The sequence below is a fragment of the Lytechinus pictus genome, chromosome 3, assembly GCF_037042905.1.
Source record: "Lytechinus pictus isolate F3 Inbred chromosome 3, Lp3.0, whole genome shotgun sequence".
Lineage (NCBI taxonomy): Eukaryota > Metazoa > Echinodermata > Echinoidea > Temnopleuroida > Toxopneustidae > Lytechinus > Lytechinus pictus.
The window spans coordinates 13,936,157-13,958,321 of NC_087247.1; the positions used below are offsets into that span (position 1 = coordinate 13,936,157).

At 37.5% G+C, this 22,165-nt stretch overlaps 1 protein-coding gene across 3 annotated transcripts in view; it reads left to right on the forward strand.

The window, feature by feature from the left end:
• The window catches only part of LOC135153534 (paired amphipathic helix protein Sin3a-like), a 34,910-nt gene extending 23,264 nt beyond the window's left edge, over positions 1-11,646 (forward strand). For all 3 annotated transcript variants that reach the window (XM_064096441.1, XM_064096442.1, XM_064096443.1), the window contains exons 20-25: positions 40-226; positions 823-989; positions 1,546-1,728; positions 2,284-2,456; positions 4,097-4,574; positions 5,886-11,646. In XM_064096441.1, the coding sequence (XP_063952511.1) occupies positions 40-226; positions 823-989; positions 1,546-1,728; positions 2,284-2,456; positions 4,097-4,574; positions 5,886-6,128 (1,431 nt within the window). In that variant the 3' untranslated portion in view covers positions 6,129-11,646. The remainder of the gene's footprint in view (positions 1-39; positions 227-822; positions 990-1,545; positions 1,729-2,283; positions 2,457-4,096; positions 4,575-5,885) is intronic.
• The last annotated feature ends 10,519 nt before the right edge of the window (positions 11,647-22,165 follow it).

A 22,165-nucleotide genomic window follows, 5' to 3' on the forward strand; every position in this document is an offset into this window, starting at 1 on the left:
GATTTACTGATCTCTTCTTTTGTCCTTGCCATCTTGTAGCCCGACTCGTATCGTATGTTCTTTGTGAACAACAACTGGTATCTGTTCTTGAGGCTGTACCACATCCTGTGTGAAAGACTTGAGAAGATGAAGAAGAGGTGTGAGGTAATCATGGAAACAGAAGGAGGCCTGAACAGGAGAGCTGCCAAGGAATCAACAGCTTTAGCATTGGGATTGAAACAACCACGTAAGATAATCTTTTGCTCTAACATGCACAGGGAGGGGGGGGGGCACTCTACCCCAAAATTGGTAGTTATGTACTGTGGGCAAAATGTAGAATGAGGGCTCATGAAAAGGATGGTCACTACTCTGTTTGGTCTTCGTAAAGGTGCTTGCTTGCGCGGTAAATTGCACATATGAATGCAACTCGTGCAACAAAAAGTGATGCTCTTTGAAACCTCATTCTTATGTCACTAAAGGAAAATATGCCATACTTGTGATATTTGTGTGAAAATGATGTTTTTCTCTGGGGCCCATGCCTGCCACACATACTGTTATACTGGATGTGAATGCAATTTGGATTTGAATTTTTATTTGAATGGTGGGGTCAAACAGTAACAGTAAAATCTTATCTGCAGTCTCATTTTATTTCAATACATTTCATTTGCTCTTACTCTAGGGATTTACATTAAAATCCATTCTTCGTTGAAACTGGAAATATTAACACTGGTCCGATCAGATTTATTAATGTTTATTAAGGAAAAATGTTCATATGTTATGGGCATATTTCTCATGTACTCACACCTATACTTTTTCCTTTATTTGCAACAATGTGTCATGCAGAAATGGATCCAAGTGAGTACTATAACACATTGCTGGATCTGATCCGAAGTCTCTTAGATAACAATATTGAGAGTGGTACCTATGAAGACCAGCTGAGAGAGATGTTTGGTATCCATGCGTACATGGCCTTCACTCTGGATAAGGTTGTCAGCAATACAGTGAGACAGGTGAGTCAATGATTTAGGAGAGATGAACTTCAATGAGCTCTAACACACATTGGATCTCTTGCCATAGGTCCATGTGCCTAATGATAGTCTTGATACATAGACCCTTTCACAAAGCGATCTGAATATATTGTGAATTTCGGTTCAAGTACCATGATGTTAATTCAATCTTCAATAATAACCAAGGCATATTGTCATTTTAATTCTTTGCAAATATTGTGACTAGAATGTTAAAGAGTAGCAGAATTTTTTTTCATCTTTCACAAAGTATATTATTAAAGACTATTATGTTGCATGGGCAAATGCAGCTATGCATTATATACCACCAAAAAATAAGATTTTGGGTCAAACTGAGAGTTTAATTATTGAGAAACATCCCTGGTTTGTATGAACTACAAAATAACAAATTGGAAGGTTGTAATTTCGATGCTACGTGTGTGTTCTTTTAAAATCAAATTGTCTTATGTTACTCTCCTTTGATTATTACATTGTCATGCTAAGACTTTGGAGATGATATTTACTTAATTTATTTCCTACATTGCATTCTCTTTCCCTACAGCTTCAGCACATAGTGACAGAAGATACGTGCATGCAGGTCACAGATTTGTTTGTGAATGAGATCAAGTCAGGTGGAACAGGAGGCAGTCTTGCTTCCATGCCAGTCAGAGCAAACGCTGAAGCGTTGTATCAGCGGAAAGCAGAGCAGCTTCTATCGGAAGAAAACTGCTTCAAGATCACCTATGTATGTATTGCGCTCTTCTTTTTAATGTTATATCCTTATTGAAATGTCAGTTTGCTATGAAAATGTGCATGTGTATCACCTTTCTGTGTTAATTATGTGCAGTTAGTACAACAGTACTGCAACATTTCGGTTTAAACTAACATTGGGATGAAATCTCAATTTTTTTTTATATTGATAATCCACATTCAATGTATGATTTAGCCATTATAGGGTTTGTATGTTTGTTTTTATAGTAGAAATTGTGTTGAGTTGAATGGAGAATGGATTGAAACGAATTGAATTTGAATTGAATTGAAATGAAATGGATTGAATTTGAATTGTTTTGAAATTAATTAAATTGCATTGAACTGAATTGCATTAAATTGAACTGAACTGCATTGAACTGATCTGAATTGAATTAAATCGAACAGAACTGAATTGAATTAAATCGAACAGAACTGAATTGAATTAAATCGAACTGAATTGAATTGAATCGAACTGAATTGAATTGAATGAAATAATTACATTGAATTGAACTGAATTGTATTGAATTAAATTTTGAATTGAATTGAACAGGCCAAGTCTGATCGTAAGCTGTGCATCGAGCTGTTAGACACAGAAGAAGATCCCAGTGACGATCCTATGGAGGTCGATAAGTGGGTGGACTATGTGGAGAAGTTTGTCCTTTCTGAAAGCATCTCACCAGAACTCAGGGAACAGCTCACCAAGAAACCGGTCTTTCTACCAAGGTTAGTTTTCAGGTTTCATGAAATTTTCGCCAGTGACAATTGCTCCGCTAGAACACCTGTATGTTAACCCTATCTAGGCTGGGGTATTTTGAGAGTTCATATGACCGTGGGTATTTAGTATGCGAAATCATACTTTTTCCTCTAACTCCCTAAATAAAGCTCCAATTGTTCTAATTTTTGGTATGGAAATTCTTGGTGATGTTCTTAGCAAGTGTACATGAATAAAATTGCGATAGCAAATCATTTTCTTATGTATTATATTGTTTTTTGCAATTTCTTATGTATTTCTTTGGGTTTTTTTTTACCTTTTGTTTTTCATTGTTTTTTCAATGAAATTTGTTGGGGACTCTTCTGAGATCATAAAAAGCATAAAATAAATACATTTAGACCAGCAAAACTGAAAATAATCATACATTTATGATTTTTGGTTTAAAACACAATATGCATTGACTTTGTACACAAAATCACGTGCTTGAGCAATTTTTGGTCTGACATGTACTTACATAATGTTGCGTAATTTCGGAACCACGTAACCGGGTGACGCAAAATTGGTCTCAAAAGTTGCGCAAGACTTGAAAGTAAAAAGTCAGCGAGCGGCGCGGTCAAAAAATCCGCGCGGCAAAGATTTTGCGCGAATCGTTGAGGGGGGTGGCCTCTGAGCCCCCCCCCCCCCCCCCCCCCGGCCTAGATAGGGTTCAGCCTAACATTAAATGTAACCTCCCATACTAAATCCTAACCAAAAAATATATTACAATCCTAACTCTAACCTATGCCCTCTGAGATATTTAGACCAAAGCCAATGTCGTAGGAGCATATGTGGTGCCACCAGTTTTCATACATCATAGATTATTTAAACATAAAGGCCAGTTGTAGTAACAATTCAAAAATTCCAACAGATTAAAATGACCACCGAAGTGTTTGTAAGTATGCATACAAACATTAATGTGACAAATAATTCTTGTACAAAATGTCTAATTGCTGAGATATGGACAAGATCATTCCAGCCAGATGTCGTCTTTTTCCAAGCAATGAACATACGCTGTCCAAAATGTGTTTATCTGTGCATTGATCTTCAGTGTGATTATCTTTCAGCTTGGATTTCATGATTTCACAAAGATAGAATTAATGTAAATTCACCAGATCTATATCTATGATGGTATGGGGACAGTTAAGCTTGAATTTAAAGATTTTCTTATGAAACAATTGTTCACTGTAACTGCAGGTACTTAGCTTTAAGCTGAATATTTCACAGGGGTTTAATTTTTGGGGGGAATGCCACAGCTTCCCCTATATATGTTAATGTCCTGACAATCATTTACAAAGTGAATGAAAGGTGGATATACATAGCATTATTTCAATCTTAGAGCAAAGTCATTCAGTATTATTGTAAAATATCTCAAATGAAATAGTGTTTACCTACCCCCAAAAATGCTTTTTACAAAGATGTTTTAGCCCCTCACTCCCTCTGTAAATCTTGATCTGGAGATGCCTAGCTATAATCTTGTTTTAGCGCTTGTATATTAACCTAAGTATGCGACCTATCTAGGTATATTGGTTCATCTAAGTGAGAGGGTATTCTGCGTTTACACACACGTGGCTGTTAGTATTAAAATGACATTGAATACCTTTCCTTGCAACAGGAGCTTACGAAAGACTCGCCAGCAGTCACCCGAAGAGGACAGAGATACCTGCCCGACGGACTTCATCTCTCACATCCTGGCATCGGCCTCGGCGCAAGAATCTGCCACGCCCCCTTCCCAAGAGGAAACGGACACCCATCACTGTGAGGAGATGCTGAAACAGAATGACAATTCACAGGACACAGACTCTAGCACGGAGACCAAGTCGACCGGTGATCCCAACGGGAAACCCATGGACAGTATTCTTGGCGGTGCCACCCTCAAGGATGGCAGGAAGATACTGTCGAAGGTGGTGACCAAGGGTGATAAGAAGACCGAAGGCAGGGTTGTGGTGGGCGGTGTGATGAATCCATTGGAAGGTGTTGACATGGTGAATAACATGGAATGCAAGTTCAACCTCAACTCCTACAAGATGGTTTATGTCGTCAACTCGGAGGATTACATGTACAGAAGAACCTCAATCACCAAGGCAAAACAGGTGAGTCTCGAAGAAACTGGCTAAAGTACCTGTGAGAGCACATGCTTTTTTTTCTGTATTGTTTTTTTGTAGTCCTACTCGCCCAATTCTAGTTGTCTGTGACGAATAAAGTATATTAAATATCTATGTTCAACCCCCCAGTATTTAAGATCTTCCGAAATTCATTTTACTGTTTTCACTTGTACAGCTCTCAAATGATCATGGCTTGGGCAGTTCATAAAGGTTGATTTATTTTATGGAATTGCCCATCTTTGACAAATTTTAACTGCCTTACAGAAACAAATGGAGTGTCTTGTGAATAGCTACAGCTGTTCACAAGAATGTTAAAGATTGACTTTGGAGTAGATTTCTGCACGAATGACTATAATACTGATAAAATCTATTGTATGGAAATCCCAGGATGTCTTAAAAATTAACGAGTGTGCAGGCATTAGAACCTCTTACAGTAAGGGTGTCAGTCAAGGAAAAAAGAAATGCATGGGGGCTGGGGTGATTTTTGCCCCCGAAATTGTCAATATAGCGGTGGAAAATCCTGATTCACTGCAATGTTAAAGCTTATTCAGTGTTGCAGATTTAAGCAGTACTTAGGTTGTAAAAAGTAGCCCCTGAAAACAAAATAATTATTTCTTTGGTCATTTCAAATTTGCATCATCACACTCATGTTAAAGAGACAGGATGGTTATTGATATTATATGTATTTTCCCCCATTACACATACAATTTGAAGTTGCAGTATGGATCGATGAATATTGAAATTAAGTGCTTACTGATTACCAATTTTAGTACTAAATGTGCCTCCTATCACACTATAATTGAATATAGTCAAAAGATTGTCAGGTTTTATGAATATTGGATGACATTAGATTGAAGAAGAGTAATGATTCATATTCTACAGTTTTTCACTTTTTCGTGTAGATTTAAAATGCATAAATAGGATCTGAGGAACTTCCATTATAATCTTTTCACATGCCACTTTGACTAGCATATAGACAATATCCATTGGGGGTGGGGGTATTGATAGGGTTGACACTAAATCTGATATTTGTCTGGGGTCCTATGAGTTTGAATAAAGTGAGAAATGATGTCTTGGTTTAACAAACTTTCCATTGAGTATGGCAGTTGGTTATCACTGGTTGATTGCAGGCAGATGTCATGTCTAGAACATATTAAAAATGCATAATGGGTACTCATCAGAGTCGTTCAAGTTTTCATTGAAATTTGTTAATGTTGAAATATTTTTGTTATTGTTCCATCGTACAGGCTTGATTTAAATATTTTGTCATTATTTAATTTGATTGCATTTGTCTTACAGGCCCATCCGAAGGTCACTGCCAGGTTATCAGGTCGCTTCCACGAATGGGTGGACAAGTGGAGAGAGGCGAACGTCGGTGATTCCGAGGAGGAGGCAGTCGAGAAGTGGTTCATGGGCGAAGGAGAGAACCTGGTGCCGTGTCAGACAGCGAGCTACGAGATCAAAAGCCCCAACGGAGTACACAGAAAATTCAAGGTAACATACCCAAAGAAATCGCCAGAGGAACCCAGCAAGGAGTCGTGACTGCCGCCCAATCCCTGCTTGGAACTATGAACAATGATAAAAGCAGGCTGTATTGAGTTACTTTGAACATGCATCAACCGCTGAATCAGGTGTTAAGAAGGATCACCACTCCATGATACTTCAAGTGTATTCCCTTATGAGGTCATCTTATCTATTGATATTGTGGAACAGTACATCACTCTATGTTTGGAATTCATACAAAGAGATCAACTTATTATTATTTATAGTAGCCCAATGAGATGCTTGCAGTAGCTCATGCTTCTCTGTCGAGTGCTTGAATTTTCTTTTTTTTTCATATTTGTGCGGAGTGCAGTAACAGATTTGAGTATTTATCAGTGTGGAAAACTGGAATGGAGACCCCAATAGCAGAGCCTCATGCAAAGGTGGCTTGTGGAATTCCTCTCTGCAAATTTATTTACGTGTCATGTAAACTTTGAAATTTAGGGTGACTTTAGAGGCCTGACCAAAACATGTGATAAGGTCGTAAACCTACACGAAAGGGAAATTATGGTCTGTCATGCCAACATCAAACTCCTGACATATGATATTCCTTGTGCCTACAAGGATCAGTTTTTCCCACGTAAATGCAGATTGTCTACTTTTCAGATTGGTCGGTTTGATATCAAGAAAGAGATGTATTCTTGTGGGAAACAAGGTGACTGATGGCTTCAAGTCCTCTCCATAGGACCTGGTAGTGAAAATCATTTGCATCAAGAACTGGGACATGTTTCATAAAGAGTTACAACTGTTGTAACTTTGCCATTATGGCAAGTTGGCAACTACCTACCATGATAACCTTGAAATTTGATTGGCTGCAGAGCCCTGTTGCCATGGTGGTTGCCATAATGGCAAAGTTACAACGGTTGCAACTCTTTATGAAACGGGCCCCTGATTCTCATACCAGTCCCATTGTTGCGAGCTCAGGATGTCAATCCTAACACTAGCATCATTACAGGTTTGATGTTATGGTTAGTGCTAATTTTGCACTCACTGCCAGCTTTCAATATCAAACTTTAAAAATGTCAATGCTTTCCCAAAGGCAGGAATCAGGCCCCTCCTACTGGCATCATTGCATAGGTTACAAGCCACTGATTTGGGTTTTTAACCCGAGTTCCCTGTTGAGGAAACCTCTGCTCTATCACTGAGCAATCATCCTATCAAATTGTATTGCTAATCACCATTCTATTTATATACACTTATGGCCAGATTTGTTGAATACTTTGCTGCATATTTTCTTTTAAAAAGTGTGTAAAAAAGGGCAATATACATTCCAGGTCAGTATAGGAATTCCCCAACATTGATATAGTGTGCTTTTCTTTCCCTCACATCTCTTCATTTTATTCCACCCACCCATCTCCCTTTATCACTTTGCCTTTCTTCACTATCAAGTATAAATATAGCTGATAGTACCTATTCAATTGTATTTATTTTACCTGTGCATTGTCAGATCGAATGAATTATGCCATATTCTTCATTTTACAGAATTTTTTGCATAAATCTGTGTGCAGGGCCTGGGGAGACTGAATCAATTCATTTAAATGCAGATCTCAAATCTGAATATGAATTTGCTGACATGGCAAGATATTTGGTGAGGCGGACATTCTGTCACGTGATATGTAGGATTTCAAGTCTTATGATTGAACATAATGTACTCCGTTGGAATTCAATCTTGTATTTATGCAGGTCACAAAGATCAAACAACAATACAGATTGAGCATGAAAATGCCTTATTTCTCTCTATTTTCTTCAAATGGGCTTTGTGTTACTTTTGCAAAAACCACATAGAATCATGAAAGATAGCGGTTTGTTTTGTAATTGAGAATGGTTTAGTTCACAACCAAAACTATTTGGAGATGATAATGTAAGGCCTTTTTACTGGTAGGATCTAGTCTTCACCTCATTCTGAATATTAAAGAGATTTATTCTTTTTATATCCAAGGTCGAATGGAAGTTGAATCAGAATGAAGTTTGAACTGGTACTTACACATCTGAAAACATTCAAATTCAAGACTCACTACACCAAATTTATGTTTTTCCTCCCCCCCCCCCCTTCCCTTCTCCCTATTTTGCACAATGTAAGGCTGGCTGGCTGTTCTTAGAGCTAAATAGGTGTTTCAGTCCCAATTAATTTCTCATCTTCCCAATAGAAAAAGGGATAAGTTTGACATAGTATTGTGTCCCTGGTCATGTAGCACAAAGACTTGAGATAGATCGCAAGTAGAAAAGAAGGTTCCCGATTGGTTCCTGGTAACAGTTTTGAACAAAAGATGTATGGATCAATGATCTTGATTGGCCATTGCCATGAAGCGATATTGCAAACCTACTGTGTCGTAGCATTCTGGGCCCACTAACATAAAGCTTACCAATTGATTGTGGAGCTGATTTCTAAGATTGATTGCATTGATTGTGTATGTTCAATCACAGGAATCAGCCTTCTGATCGATCACTAATCTTTGTCTGACAGGGCCCTGGAATTATTATGCTTGCCTCTTTCTATCTGTGGATATGGATTGTAACTTGGTCATTGGTGCTGTGTTCCTATTTAAATTTCCAATAATGAAATCATTGCTTTTGTACAATATTAATCTCAGGATTAAAATGCTGAAGATCTGTTTAAATAGCGCAAGCATCGCGACTTTTCATTGCACCCATTTTGCCATTGCATATTCTAATAACTCCAACTAACAATAATAAAACTGAATTCATGCTGTTTTATATAACATGGACCCTTTATCACAAAGTGTAGCATTTGATCATAGGGCCAATTTTTATGCCTGATTACATAAACCATTGTGTGTAATTATGTGTACGAAGTAACTGTGTGATCAATCGCTTAGCTTTGTGCTTCCGGGGCCCTATACTTGCCTTTCTTCATACGGTCAGCTCTACCAGTATTGTGCAATGGGGATTGGGAGAAAGTGTATTTAGGGAAAGTGTTCAATGAATTGTGACATTAATTTATTTTTTCTTCAATTTGCATTCACTTGACCCATGCATTTAGAACCAACAGATTCTTTTCTATTCCAAAAACACATCGAACCCCATGTTGTTTCTTTAAAGTGGAAGTTCATCATGATAATCAGTTTGTTGTATGAATACCAGAAAAATGATTTTTAAAATACCGGTGAAGGTTTGAGGAAAAATCCATTGAAAATTAAAGTTTATTTTGATTTTTGAGCAGCCCCATATTTTATGTAATATAAGATGCATAAATATCAATGTTGTAATGTTTCATGATGACTTAAAATATGCTCCTTCCAGGAGCAAGAGTGAAATTATTTGTCTGTTGATATACTTGGGTACAATAAAAGCCACTTTCAATTTTTCAAGAAAATGACATTTCATTGAATTTTAAATTCACAATACATTGAAAGCTGGTTGCATATAACGTCACAAAATAAAATAAAAATATCTAAAAACTTTTTAAATCTACGATGGATGATACTCGATGTGAAGCCGATATTTGTTATTATTTTTCTGCTATTTTTACAATAAAGTTTTGTCAGAGTGAACTTCCCCTTTAAAGACAGTAAAGGTGATTGTGTTGGTCCCACCTGTCATAAACGGTCTACTTGAGAACCAAGCATAGTGTGTACATGTATGAGATGTTTATTATCTATGGGTAAAACCGTGTACAAATGTAAATTAAACAAATCATGTCTATATTTACACTTTGAAACTTGGGTGTTGTGTAGAGACATGTGTGTATATGTATATATATGTAAATATATTTTTTGTAAAAATATTTGAAAAGAAATGATTATTCCTGTAGATACTTATCAATACCGAGTTGATGTAAGTATATGGTATTGTTCTCTTTTATCAACTGCTACTACTACTTGTGGAATAAGACCATTTACATATAGCCCTTGTCTTTCTGTACAAACATTGTTTGTACAGGTACATGGTATATTTTGAAGATGAGTGGAGAGTAGATTATGATATTGGTCGAAAGTGACAGGGAATGGGCCAAATAGGCTCATTAGTAGGAGAATGGAAACACCTGGCATGCCTTGCACGAGTTATGGGCTTTGGAAGCTTCTTCAACTGCAACACAATACAGCTTGAATAGGACAATTTATAAACGAGGGGGTCTTGATTATCTGAATCCTGTTCTGACTGGAGTTAGATTGGCAAGTGCAAGGTCATCTATCAAGGAATGTTCATGAACTTGAAACTAGAGTTACGTTAATTGTAAATTGGCCATCATGGATTTCATTTCGCAGCTAATTTTATTTGCATAGAAAATCAAAATGAAATTGCAAGCCATACAGGTGAACAAAGAGACAAAAAGAATGCAAGATTTGGATATCAATTTCGTCATCCAGTTGCGTGTGGGTCTTGTCCATTTGTATTTCAAGAAAATTTCAATGAGAATTTCTTTATCTTTATTTCTCATCCTCCAATTTCAGATTACCTATATTATTGTCAATTAACTGGGTTATAATATATTTCCATCTTGGTAGAATCCTGGAAGGATTACATGAAGCAATGCTTCTGTTCTTTCAATTCAGGCTGTTAACCAGTCTCAATGTGAAAATCTCTCACACCAACATGCAACAATGTATCAATGTGCAGGTCACAAATGTTGGCGGTCAAGAAATTGTACATGTATTTCTCCTTGGTCTGTTTCTTTCATTATATTCTCATTCTTTTTCTTTCTTGTGATATTGGAAATAGGGTTAGCCTTACAAAAAATAAACCATAATTTATTCATGCAATAGCTATGAATGCTTCCACTTGGTAAGAGTCGATTACATTGGTTGATAATTGGATGTTGTGATTACATCCTCTTATGCAATATTTACCGGTACTAGTCTCTGATGAGACCATTTTCTTGGCTCCACTTTACGTCTTTTGTCAAACTTCTCATATATGCCAAGTAACGTTGCCTGGACTTGATTTTGGGAGGTACGTCATTGTACATTGCATGGCCATTGTTTATTTGTCCTAGCCATTATTTTTCCAGGGCTCGCTGTCACTAGTATGCACGATTATGTGAAAGCGACGATGCCTCACACACTCTATTCATTGTGCAGAATGTACACGTATATCGTACACACGTTTGCATTCACCAAGCAGGAGATGGCTACTTGCATGAGCTATTGAGGCTCAGGCTCAGTCACCATATCCAGGCAACTCTATCCTCTATTTTCTCAAAGAACCTATCCAGAAACTGATCGTTCACTTACTGCCATGACATAACTGTATTCTGCGACATCACACACATTAGCCAGGACATGCAACCCTCACCTAATAACTTACGGAATAGTAACAAATGTTCCTTCCCAGCTTTATCTGAAATGCTTGTGTTGTATTTTTCTATGCTCTTCTTTGTTCACCCTGTTACTGCGATGCAAGGTATTATCTGTAAGCTTTTAAAGAAGTATATTTGTGTATTTGTAAAATCAATACCATTTTGATTTGTGTGAGGATTATTATTACAGTTGTACAGATGTGTTATCTGGTCATTGATGAAGCCAGGATACTTGTAATAAAATGATTTGGGGAAAACCAACTTGATACTGTTGTACTTTTGATTTTTCTGTTAACTTCGAGGGGGGGGGGGGGGTTTAACACTGCACAGTGTTCTACTCCATTACTCTATTCTATTGATGATAAACAGTTGTCATGCCTACCATTATTTTTTTTCCCTCATCAGAGGTATTTATTACATTAAAATCAATAAACAAACACAATCAATATCATATACAATTAGTTTCATATTTCACAAATTTTTGATTTCATTGTACAGTTTTTTTATATTTTGATCTTATTACTGTATTCAAGAAATATCAAATTAGTGACTAATTCTCTCTTGAAATCTGACAACAAAGAAAACTTAATTTTTTAAAGTTACTGAACCAGCATGTAAACTCTAATATATTGTGCGAAAAACAAAATTACATTCAGAAAGGTCATATTTTCATTTTCAACATCGTGGCCAATGAGTAGTTTTCTCATTAATTTGAATGTTCACATTAAACTGGATCTTAATGAAATACCTTAGTTTCTGCCAAAATAAATTCACATGTGGACAATGCAACAAAACATAATCTAGAGTTTCAATTTGTTTACAATGGTTACAAGCCATGACTGATGTGATCTTCCATTGAACTAAATTCTCTTTATACGGCAAAATCTGATGCAGCAATTTTGAAATTGGGCCTATATTGTTTAACTCTGTTAAGTAATTTTCCAAACTTAAATTTCAGCAGCAATTATTACCATTATTTGTATGTCTGTAATTATACCACAATTATTGACGATTGGACCTTCACACTAGTTCTGCAAAATAAGTAGAGGCAGGACTAGGAAAAGAATATGGGATGGGGTGAATTTCCAAAGTTGAAGCTAAATAATAAAGCCATAGTATAGTTGGCAAATTATAGAGTGGGACTATATTAAATGGCAAAACGCTAAATGCTCTACCAGTCGGTAAAGTGCTTTACAATTACTGCCCAGTTGTCAAAATTCAGATATGAAAAGAACAGAATACAAGACTTAAAGACTGGTAACTCATGTTCAGCCATCTCCAGTTGGCAAACTCATGATGCCAAGTCAACAGTGGGCAAAAACACAAAAATGTCCAAAGTTAGTAGGCCTGCATATTATGTGCATTATATTACATAAGAATTGTTTTCATAACTTTATGAAACAAATTTTGCTTAGGGCCTATGTGTTCATATCACTCCTGGTGCTCGCATATTGTCTGTTTAATGAGATAAATAATCATGTTCAAAGAGATTAAATAGCAGTAAAAAAATCCCGTTTTAAGTGAATATACACCAAATATATTTCCCCCGCACTTCGAGCTTTTATAATTTTATGTAGTAACATATGCTTCTTTTTCATGATTGCCCCTTTTAAGGTCTGAGTATAAAACATTTCCAGTCCGTGCTTATGTTCGCATTAGTGGATTGGTGAGATTAAAGGACAAGTCCACCCCAACAAAAAGTTGATTTGAATAAAAAGAGAAAAATCCCACACGCATTACACTGAAAATTTCATCAAAATCGGATGTAAAATAAGAAAGTTATGACATTTTTAAGTTTCGCTTAATTTCACAAAATAGTTATAATATGCATATCCTCGTCGGAATGCAAATGAGGGAACTGATGACATCGCTCACTCACTATTTCTTTTGTTTTTTATTATGTGAAATATGAAATATTCCAATTTTCTCCTCATTGTCCTGTGAAAGTTGTATTTCTCCCTGAACATGTGATGGTTCAGTCAAGTTGGTCCTTACTGTCAAATCTGTAAAAAATGAAATATTGTATAATTCAAACAATAAAAAACAAAAGAAATAGTGAGTGAGGGACATCATCAATTCTCTCTTTTGCATGTGACTAAATTGTGCATATAACTTTTTTGTGAAAGATAAGCGCAACTTTAAAATTTCATAACTTTCTTATTTTACATCCGATTTTTATGAAATTTTCAGCATTATGTTTGTCTGATTTTTCTCTATTGATTTAAATCAAATTTTTTCTGGGGTGGACTTGTCCTTAAAGAAGACCCTTTCTTCTGGTCTGAATATAAAAAAATATTCAGCTAGCGCATCGCACTCGCATCATTTGCTTAGTGAAATACGTATGGTCTTACTGAATTCCTACAAAAAGCCTTAGAATGCCCTTCTTCAGGTCTGAATATAACAAATTTCAGCTCGCGCTTCGCGCTCGCAATTTTAGATTAGATAGACGCGCACCATGTTCATGATTACAATGACTTCATTTTTTAGCTGTAATTCTTTTTTAAAAAAACTCAGCACGCGCTTGGCGCTTGCATTAGAATTAGATGACTACGATGAGTTATGTATGCTCTTCATGAATTCCTTAGAAAATAGTCCTTAAAATGTCCCTGTTTGGGATCAATATATACAAATATTTTAGCTCGGGCTTCGCGCTTTCATTGTTTGTTTAGTGAGACAGGTATGCATCGATCATGATTACAAAAATTGATGTTCCTTTTTTAGGTCTGAATTTCACAAATTTTCAGCTCGCGCTTCGCGCTCGCTTTATTTGATCAGAGAGATACATATCCTTTTAATGGCACAGTCCTTAAAATGTCTTTATTAGGTCAGAATACCTGGCTATTGAGCGTGCTTCGTGCGCCCACTAAGTGACTCCAATTTTGTCTGGTGCCCACCCCCATTCCGTGACCCACGATACGCTACTGGGGGCACACCCATTGGCGGCTGAAGCAAAAAAAAATTATGGGGGACCACCACACAATTTTTTGACAAGCAAAAAAAAAGGTTATCAACCACAAATTATAGGGGGGACGCAGGAAAAAAAAATTGACAAGCCAAAAAAAAAAAAGGTTACCAACAAAAAATTTAGGGGGGACACGTCCCCCCGCTCCCGCTGCCTATGGGCACCCCCCCCCCCCTGTGCGCGCACGTTGGCGATGTCGCCCCAAATTTAGTTGGCAAAGTTAGCTGGTACACCCCCCCCCCCCAACAAAATGCTTCTGGCTACGGCCCTGCCTGGATCCGCCCCCGTCGGGTGCTATATGGATATAAGAGAATATTACTGATGCTGCAACATCACCATTCATTTGTCTCTTTTATATAATTTATTATGAAACATTTAATAATCCAAGTTTATTCTGGTAAATTAGCTCGTGGTTTGACATTAAAGGAAGTGAAGTTTCAGTTGAATTGTGTGATGTTTATATATCCCCAGGGGCGTCGCTAGGCCTTTTCCAGTAGGGGGTGTGGAGGCCTTGATTACCGTCAAATATCAGTACCGATTACCGACGTCCCGCGACCATGAATCTTGTTCTTGTTTTCTTTAGTCACTATTTCTTTCGTCACGTCAAGGAGCAGTTCCAGCTTTCATAAAAATATGAAAATATTTTCATCTGCTTTTCCACGTCGCGGCCGCCAAAATCTGGGGTTTTTTTTAGGGTTACCGGTAGTCCTAACTAAATTTTCATTCTTAGAAGCAAGATAAGGTATTTTATTTGACCTGGATGCGAGCGCACAGCGCGAGCTAAAAATCTTTGGATATTTTATATAGTAGACCTTTAAATTGAACATTTGTGACCACATTAATTTTGTTATCATAAACTAGAGGGGTATCTAACAAAACGATCCAAGTGAGCGCAAATTGCGAGAAGAAATTTTTAATATACTGTCCAGCAAAAGATTAGTTGAAGACTTTTCGCAGTGAACCGTGAAATAATGAAATTTTCACCTATCCAAAAATGCGAGCGCGAAGCGCTAGCTGAAAATGTCATATTTTTACCTGAAAACTCGATTGCAACCATGAAGAGGATAGATACATTTACCAAACAATCGTTGCGAGCGCGAAGCGCGAGCTGAAAATTGTGATTCCGACCAGAAAACTGGACATTCTAGGCACTTTTGCACGAATAATATGCGTATAACAATTCGTGCAAGCGCGAGCTGATATTTTCAATAAACTGTTCTAAAAAAAAGACATGTTCATTATTTGTTTGCAGTCATGATACATTTTTCACTAATCATATAGGGCGAGGGCGAAGCGCGAGCTGAAAATTTTGGATATTTTAACGTGAAAACTAAAAAAAATTACAAGTTTTTACTTTTCAACAAACTTAGTTCCTGCATCTGTAATTGAACAAGCTGTGTACCTTAAAAATATAATGCGAGCGTGAAGCGCGAGTTAAAATTATGGGTATAAAACTGACCCGAAAGTGAAATTTTAAGCACTGTCAAACATGAACGAAAATTGTGGAGAGAATATTGATCTCACTGAATATATGATCAGAGCGCGAAGCGCAAGCTGACAATTTTTTAGACTTAGGCTTTAAACCGGGCCATTTTTATCACTGTCGGTTAAGCGCGAGCTGACATCTTTTGACTTTAAACAAGAACATTTTGACTTAAAACTCAAGTGCGGCATTTGCAATTTAACAATCTGTGTATCTTAATGCGAGCGCGAAGCGCGAGCGGAAATTTTCAATATTCTGAGGGAGAATTTAAGCACTGTCCAACATGAAGGGAAAATGTGGAGAGGATAGATGGATCTCACTATGCGAGCGCGAAGCGCCAGCTTAGCTTTTAAAGTAGATTTAGACCTAAAAAACAAGACATTTGAAGCGATATAACCTTGAACAGGATGGATATTTAAAAAAAATATATATTACTGTATGATGCTAGCGCGAACCGTGAGCTGATTTTTTTCCGATATGAAAAATGGATTACTAAGCCAAATAAAAGACATTGGATATCCAATGAAACAATGCTAGCCGATTTTTTTTATATTAAGACCTGACCATTGGACATTCTGAGAAGGATGTTTTTCATGAAGATCAATTAAGATAATAACTATGTAGGCCTTTCTCAATACACAGTTATACGAGCGCAAAGCTGTGAAGCGGATTTTTTTTATCTAGACTTTAAAAAGGCAACACTCTTTTTGCACTTCTTGTAATAATGAAAACGAATGGCATGGGCGGAAATCCTAGGGGGGGGGGGGCAGGGGGGACGCGCCCTCCGGGCCCTACCCAAAATAGTAGGGGGGACACAATATCAAATGTCCCCCTAGTCCCCTACTATTTTCGATCTTTTATGATGGAAAGAAATACATCATTGAAAATCGAAATAAAACGTTTATTTTGGACGAGATGACCTTACTTTTTTGGCGATTTAGACCTACAACCGGGCCATTTTAATCACTTTTCGTACAAAGCACGTGTTTACTTTTTAGGCGATTAAGACCGAAAGTCGGTAAATTCTAATCACTGTAGGTAGGTGAAGCCGTTGGAACAGCCATAGGTGACCCGACAGTTTATCATTTTCCGACAGGCCATGCTTTTCTTTTTCTCTTTCCTTCTTTCTCTTTTCCTCTTTCCTTTTGTTCTCTCCTTTCTTTTTTTTTTTCCTTCTAATTTTTCCCTTCCTACTTTTTTCCCTCCTTCTTTTTCCCTTCTTTCTTTTTTCCTCTCTCTCTCTTCCTTTCTTTCATTTTTTTCCCGACGGGCGCACAGATTTACCGATGATACCCAGACTAGAAGTTGGGAGGGGGGCCTGTCGCACCCCCTCACCCCCCCCCCCCCCTTTAGCGACGACCCTGCATGTATATCCCTCATTTCTTTATCATGTTTCTTCTCCATTTTCTACCTTTCCACATTCTTTCTCTCTCACGGCACCTCGTTTTCTCCCTTCTCAACCCCCTCCCCCATCTCTCTTCTTCCATCATTCTGTCTGTCTGTCTGCCCCCCCCCCCCGTCATGACGTTGGCGATGTATTTAACATACACGCTCTCCGCATGGTTCAATATTATTATCTATATACATGTATATTATTAAATACTCTCTGATACATCGCCCAAATCCTATTCATACAGAGTAGCCTGATCAGCATAAAAATGCAAAACATTATATAGGAAAACATCGCATGATAAGAGGACATGATGAAATTGTGTGATCTAGTCCTTAAAATACATAGTTTTGTAAACATATAAAGCAAATATTATGGATAAGATAATCAGTAAAATAAACTTGAAACTTGAAACATAACCTCAGTCTTAAGATGTGGGGCTTTGGGCCATGGGCCTCCCAAACAGTTTCACGATCAAGACAGAAGGAGAGAGGAAATAAAAGGAAACAAAAGGGTGAAATATGCTACTTTTAAATACCATCCACAAGTCTACATAATTAGATTTTGTTATGAAAAAGGTCTTTTATTGCTAGCTAACCTTTTTTGAAAAGGATTAGAGAAGAAAAATAGGAAAAGCTAAGAGAAAAAGTATTACAAAAAACGAACAAACAAGCAAAAAACTATGACTCGAGAAAAGGGAATCTAATGCCATCGGAGTTATTGAGACTACGAAAAAAGATCTATGTAAAACAAAATCCATCACCCAAGAGGGCCTGCAGCATTAGTTGAGAATCATCTTTGGGGGGAAAACATTCTAATGTAGTAGTTTCATCCCCTCAACGGGCCCTCAACCCCCTTGATGGGGGGGGGGGGGGGGGGGTAAAACATCCACACACATACGCGCCGGGCCGGTTGTCGGATCGGATCGATCATATCACCAATAACCGAAGAGTGCTTATTTTGTGTCAAAAACCGTAGGCTTAGCCTTTACCCGTCTGAATTACTCTGGAAAATGGCTGGTAAAGACTGGTGACTGTTGAGCGATTGAGATCGAAAGCTAATGTAAGAATGTTGTTTTGTTGCAAGTCGATCACTTTATTACTTTAATGTGGGTATCAGCTTTCTTAATTCTTTCCTAGAATCCTGAGACTCGAGTCTTGTTTGACGTTACGGTTATCGAACCATTGTCCCACATATAGGAAATCACGTCTTCTTGCCATAGTCAATTTGCGAATTCTTTTCGAGGCGCACGCGCGCGCGAGGCCGAGGGCGGCTAATTACGGAGCCAGAGGCCGACTGCACGAAAGGGTCTTTCCAAGAACCGTCTTTCGTGTCGCCCATGGGCATGGCCTAGTCTTGAGGACGCAATGATGATGACTTTTATTAATAATGATATACCGTAAGGCAACGTTCTCGCTACCACGCGTCACGGTTGGCGGGCGCCGACAACCTAGACCAAAAGCTTCAGTCTCTGTATTTTGGTTGTTCCGCTGAACTACGTTGGCTCCACTATTACAGTAAAATGTCAGAAATTGTTGAATAAATCCCCAGAAACGACGGTTATTCCTGTCTACCGACAACCCTGAAAATTTTCAGGGCAAATCCGCCAACCGTGAACTTCCCCGACAACCGTGGCCGACAACTGTAAAACAGGCCTAGATCCACACAAAAAACTGAATAATATATTTAAAATAAAAACAATCTGCTTTTCAGATCCTAAAATAAACTTGTCGATTATTTCTTCCACGATTTCTTCCCGGGATTTCTTTGCTTCGCTACAAAGCTGTATACGATACGACCTCGACTCGAGGCCCAATTTAACTCTCTCTCTCTTAATCTTATGTGGGAAGTGCGAAGATGTTTACCTCGCATTTGCGTATCGCATTGCTCTCATTATTTACGTCTTTAAAATGGTAGTAAAATACGCTCAAAAATAAAGTGAGAAGAGAGGGGTACCGTGGGTTACTGGGTTGGGCAATGTAATTTAGATGTTACGAATTTCAGTTTATATTGTCATTTATTTTGTCAAAAGTAAAGTGTGTCAAAAAATAATATAAAAATTCGATCGAAATTTAGTTTCATCTCGTCCCAGGCCCCAGCCTTATTATAGCTACATCTACGGTACATGAATTCATTGAATGCATTTCTGATGACACTGCCGTAGAACGAATTGAGAAAATTATTAAAAGATCACGTTAATAATGACAAAGCCACAGCCACATTAATGGATTGATATAATGTCCAACTCATTTACTCACAGCAAAATGATTATTCACATTTATATTCCAATTTTACTCCATAATTTCCAAAGTCTTGATCTCTACATCGATCTTTTGAAAGTGTTGATTAATTTCGCGACGGTGTGTCTACCAAGTTCTGTGTCACTGCACTAGCGCTCGCCATGGCCACATACATAATACAAATCGCACATGGCATCAAAATCTATCCGGGTCTTCCAAAATTAGATGGGATCCAAAACCGATTTGAATGTTTTTTTTTTCTTCAGATATTCATTGAATCTGTTATAATTTTCATAAGTAATAATCTTTATTAATTTTATTCACGCTTTTTATCATATTACGACTCATTTTTTAATGTGAGTTATACGTACAGTGTATTTTCATTTGTATTGTTCTTTACTACTCTTTGCCTGCCAATTAGTCATTACAGTGAATGCTTCGTGAATTTGTTGTACAATTGCTTAACAACTCCCGGTAACAACTACGATTTAAAATAAAATATTATTTGAAATTAATTTGTGTAAAGGAGAAAGAGAATAATGGGAGGTGGTCGTGGGCAATGTAAATGAAAATGATGGGATGTTTGTGACTTTGTTGGGAGGGGATTGGCGAAAAGAAGTCAATGTTCGGAGCGAATTAAATTAATATTCTTTTATGGATGTGTCTACTGTGATTGTGGCTGCATAATCTTTATGGCGAGTGGAAAATCAACCCTTGGACTTGGTCGGGAGGGGTACGTGATTCAATAGATTTCAATAAAAGTACACATTCAACAAAGTGGAATTGACAATTCATTCACAGATATTCATTTCAGGGCCGCGGAAACAGGGGGGGGGGGGCTGGGTGGGCTTCAGCTCCCCCACTTTTTTTTCCAAAACCATGTAAAAAAACAGGACCACCTGATTGCGTTTTTTGCATGGTGGTCAGCCCCCCCCCCCCCACTTTCAAGACCTTTCCGCGGCCCCTGCATTTCAAGTACGAATTATTGAAGTTGATATGTGTGAACGTTTTAGAGGATATGTATTTCGTTTGCCCACGCCCACATGAGTCGCTAGTATAATTTGAATATCGCTGGATGAATTTTTCAATTTCACTTATGTCGTTATATATGTTTTATATCGGAATTGTGTTTTATATATAGAGTTATCTTTACAACGTCGTTAGCCTAATTACTGCGAGTGGATTATATTTATGAAATGAGTTGGAATGTGAACGAGACGCCCCAAAGCCGATGGCACGTGATCTAATTAGTATTCACTTTCTGGGTTGAGCCAATCATTGTGCTTGAAAACGGGTTTCCCCGAATTCCCGCCCTTTGAATGACTGTGTACCATGTGCGTGACCTGTTAACCTGTTGTATGAATGCGAATCAGCTGGTTTCGTGACCTCAAATATTCTTCATGTTGTTTACGCTGGATGGGGGCTATAAAAAGATCTTTCTGACTCTTTTTTTTTCAATTTTAATAATCTGTTCGTGAATTTCTGTAACTTGAAAACTGATGCAATTTATTGAATCACGTACCTCGATCTTCCCACTCATGATGCAAGAAAATATTTAAAAAATTTAAAATCGCCAAAATATACATGTAAAGAAAGATTATTCAGCCGTCATCATCAGTAGTAGTATAGACATGTCTATAAATATGCATTCGCTTCGAATATTGACTTCTTCACCAATCCCACACACACGTACGATCTCAACATCCCCTTGTCATTGTCCACGCCACGACCCCTCCCCTTTCGCGCTCCCCCTTCGACCATCCTAGCTACAACCATCCCCCCCCCCCTCTTCCTCTCTTTCACACACGCTGTATTTGTAGGCCTACATAGTGCATTATTTAAAAATACAAATCTGCTTTCCTGTCAATTAAGCTTTACTTTCAAAACATTTTAAATCGCAATTAATTATAATAAGAACAAAATCGTAATATTAAAGTATGATGAATGACTAAAAATATTTCTCCCGCTCGTGATGGACACATTCATTATTTTATAGGCGAGTATAGAACAATACAAATGAACATATAGGAATAATTGACAGTGAGTATAAATCTACTTTCCTGTCAATTAAGCTTTACTTTTAAAACATTTTAAATCGCAATTAATTATAATAAGAACAAAATCGTAATATTAAAGTATGATGAATGACTAAAAATATTTCTCCCGCTCGTGATGGACACATTCATTATTTTATAGGCGAGTATAGAACAATACAAATGAACATAGCAATAATTGACAGTGATAAACGAATCTTGATTGGATATTATTAGTATAAACATCATCAGCAGAAGTCTTAATTATGAGAGTCATAGTTTCAGTGAGTATCTGAAAACAAAACAAACATGCAAATTATATCGTCTCATGAATACCGATGCCCATTATTTGGAAGCCTCGGAAGTTTTCTTCCGAGGCTTCCAAACAAAGTCGGAACAATCTTTGGATTGAGTAAGGGCGTGGCGCGGCGCGCATGCGGTCCGTAGATGTAGTCGGTCATTGACACGCATTCACAAAATGAATCGCACTTTCTAAGGACGTAGCGATCTAGACATTGGAAAGTATGGAGTACATTATCGATGTCATTGATGTGAATAAATCTATAAACTGTAAGTATAAAATGAGATTGAATTTAAATCTTTTCTTTTGACCTTTTTCATCAGTACTTGCCTTTCTGCTTCAATCGATCGCAATTCGCGCAACCGTTACGG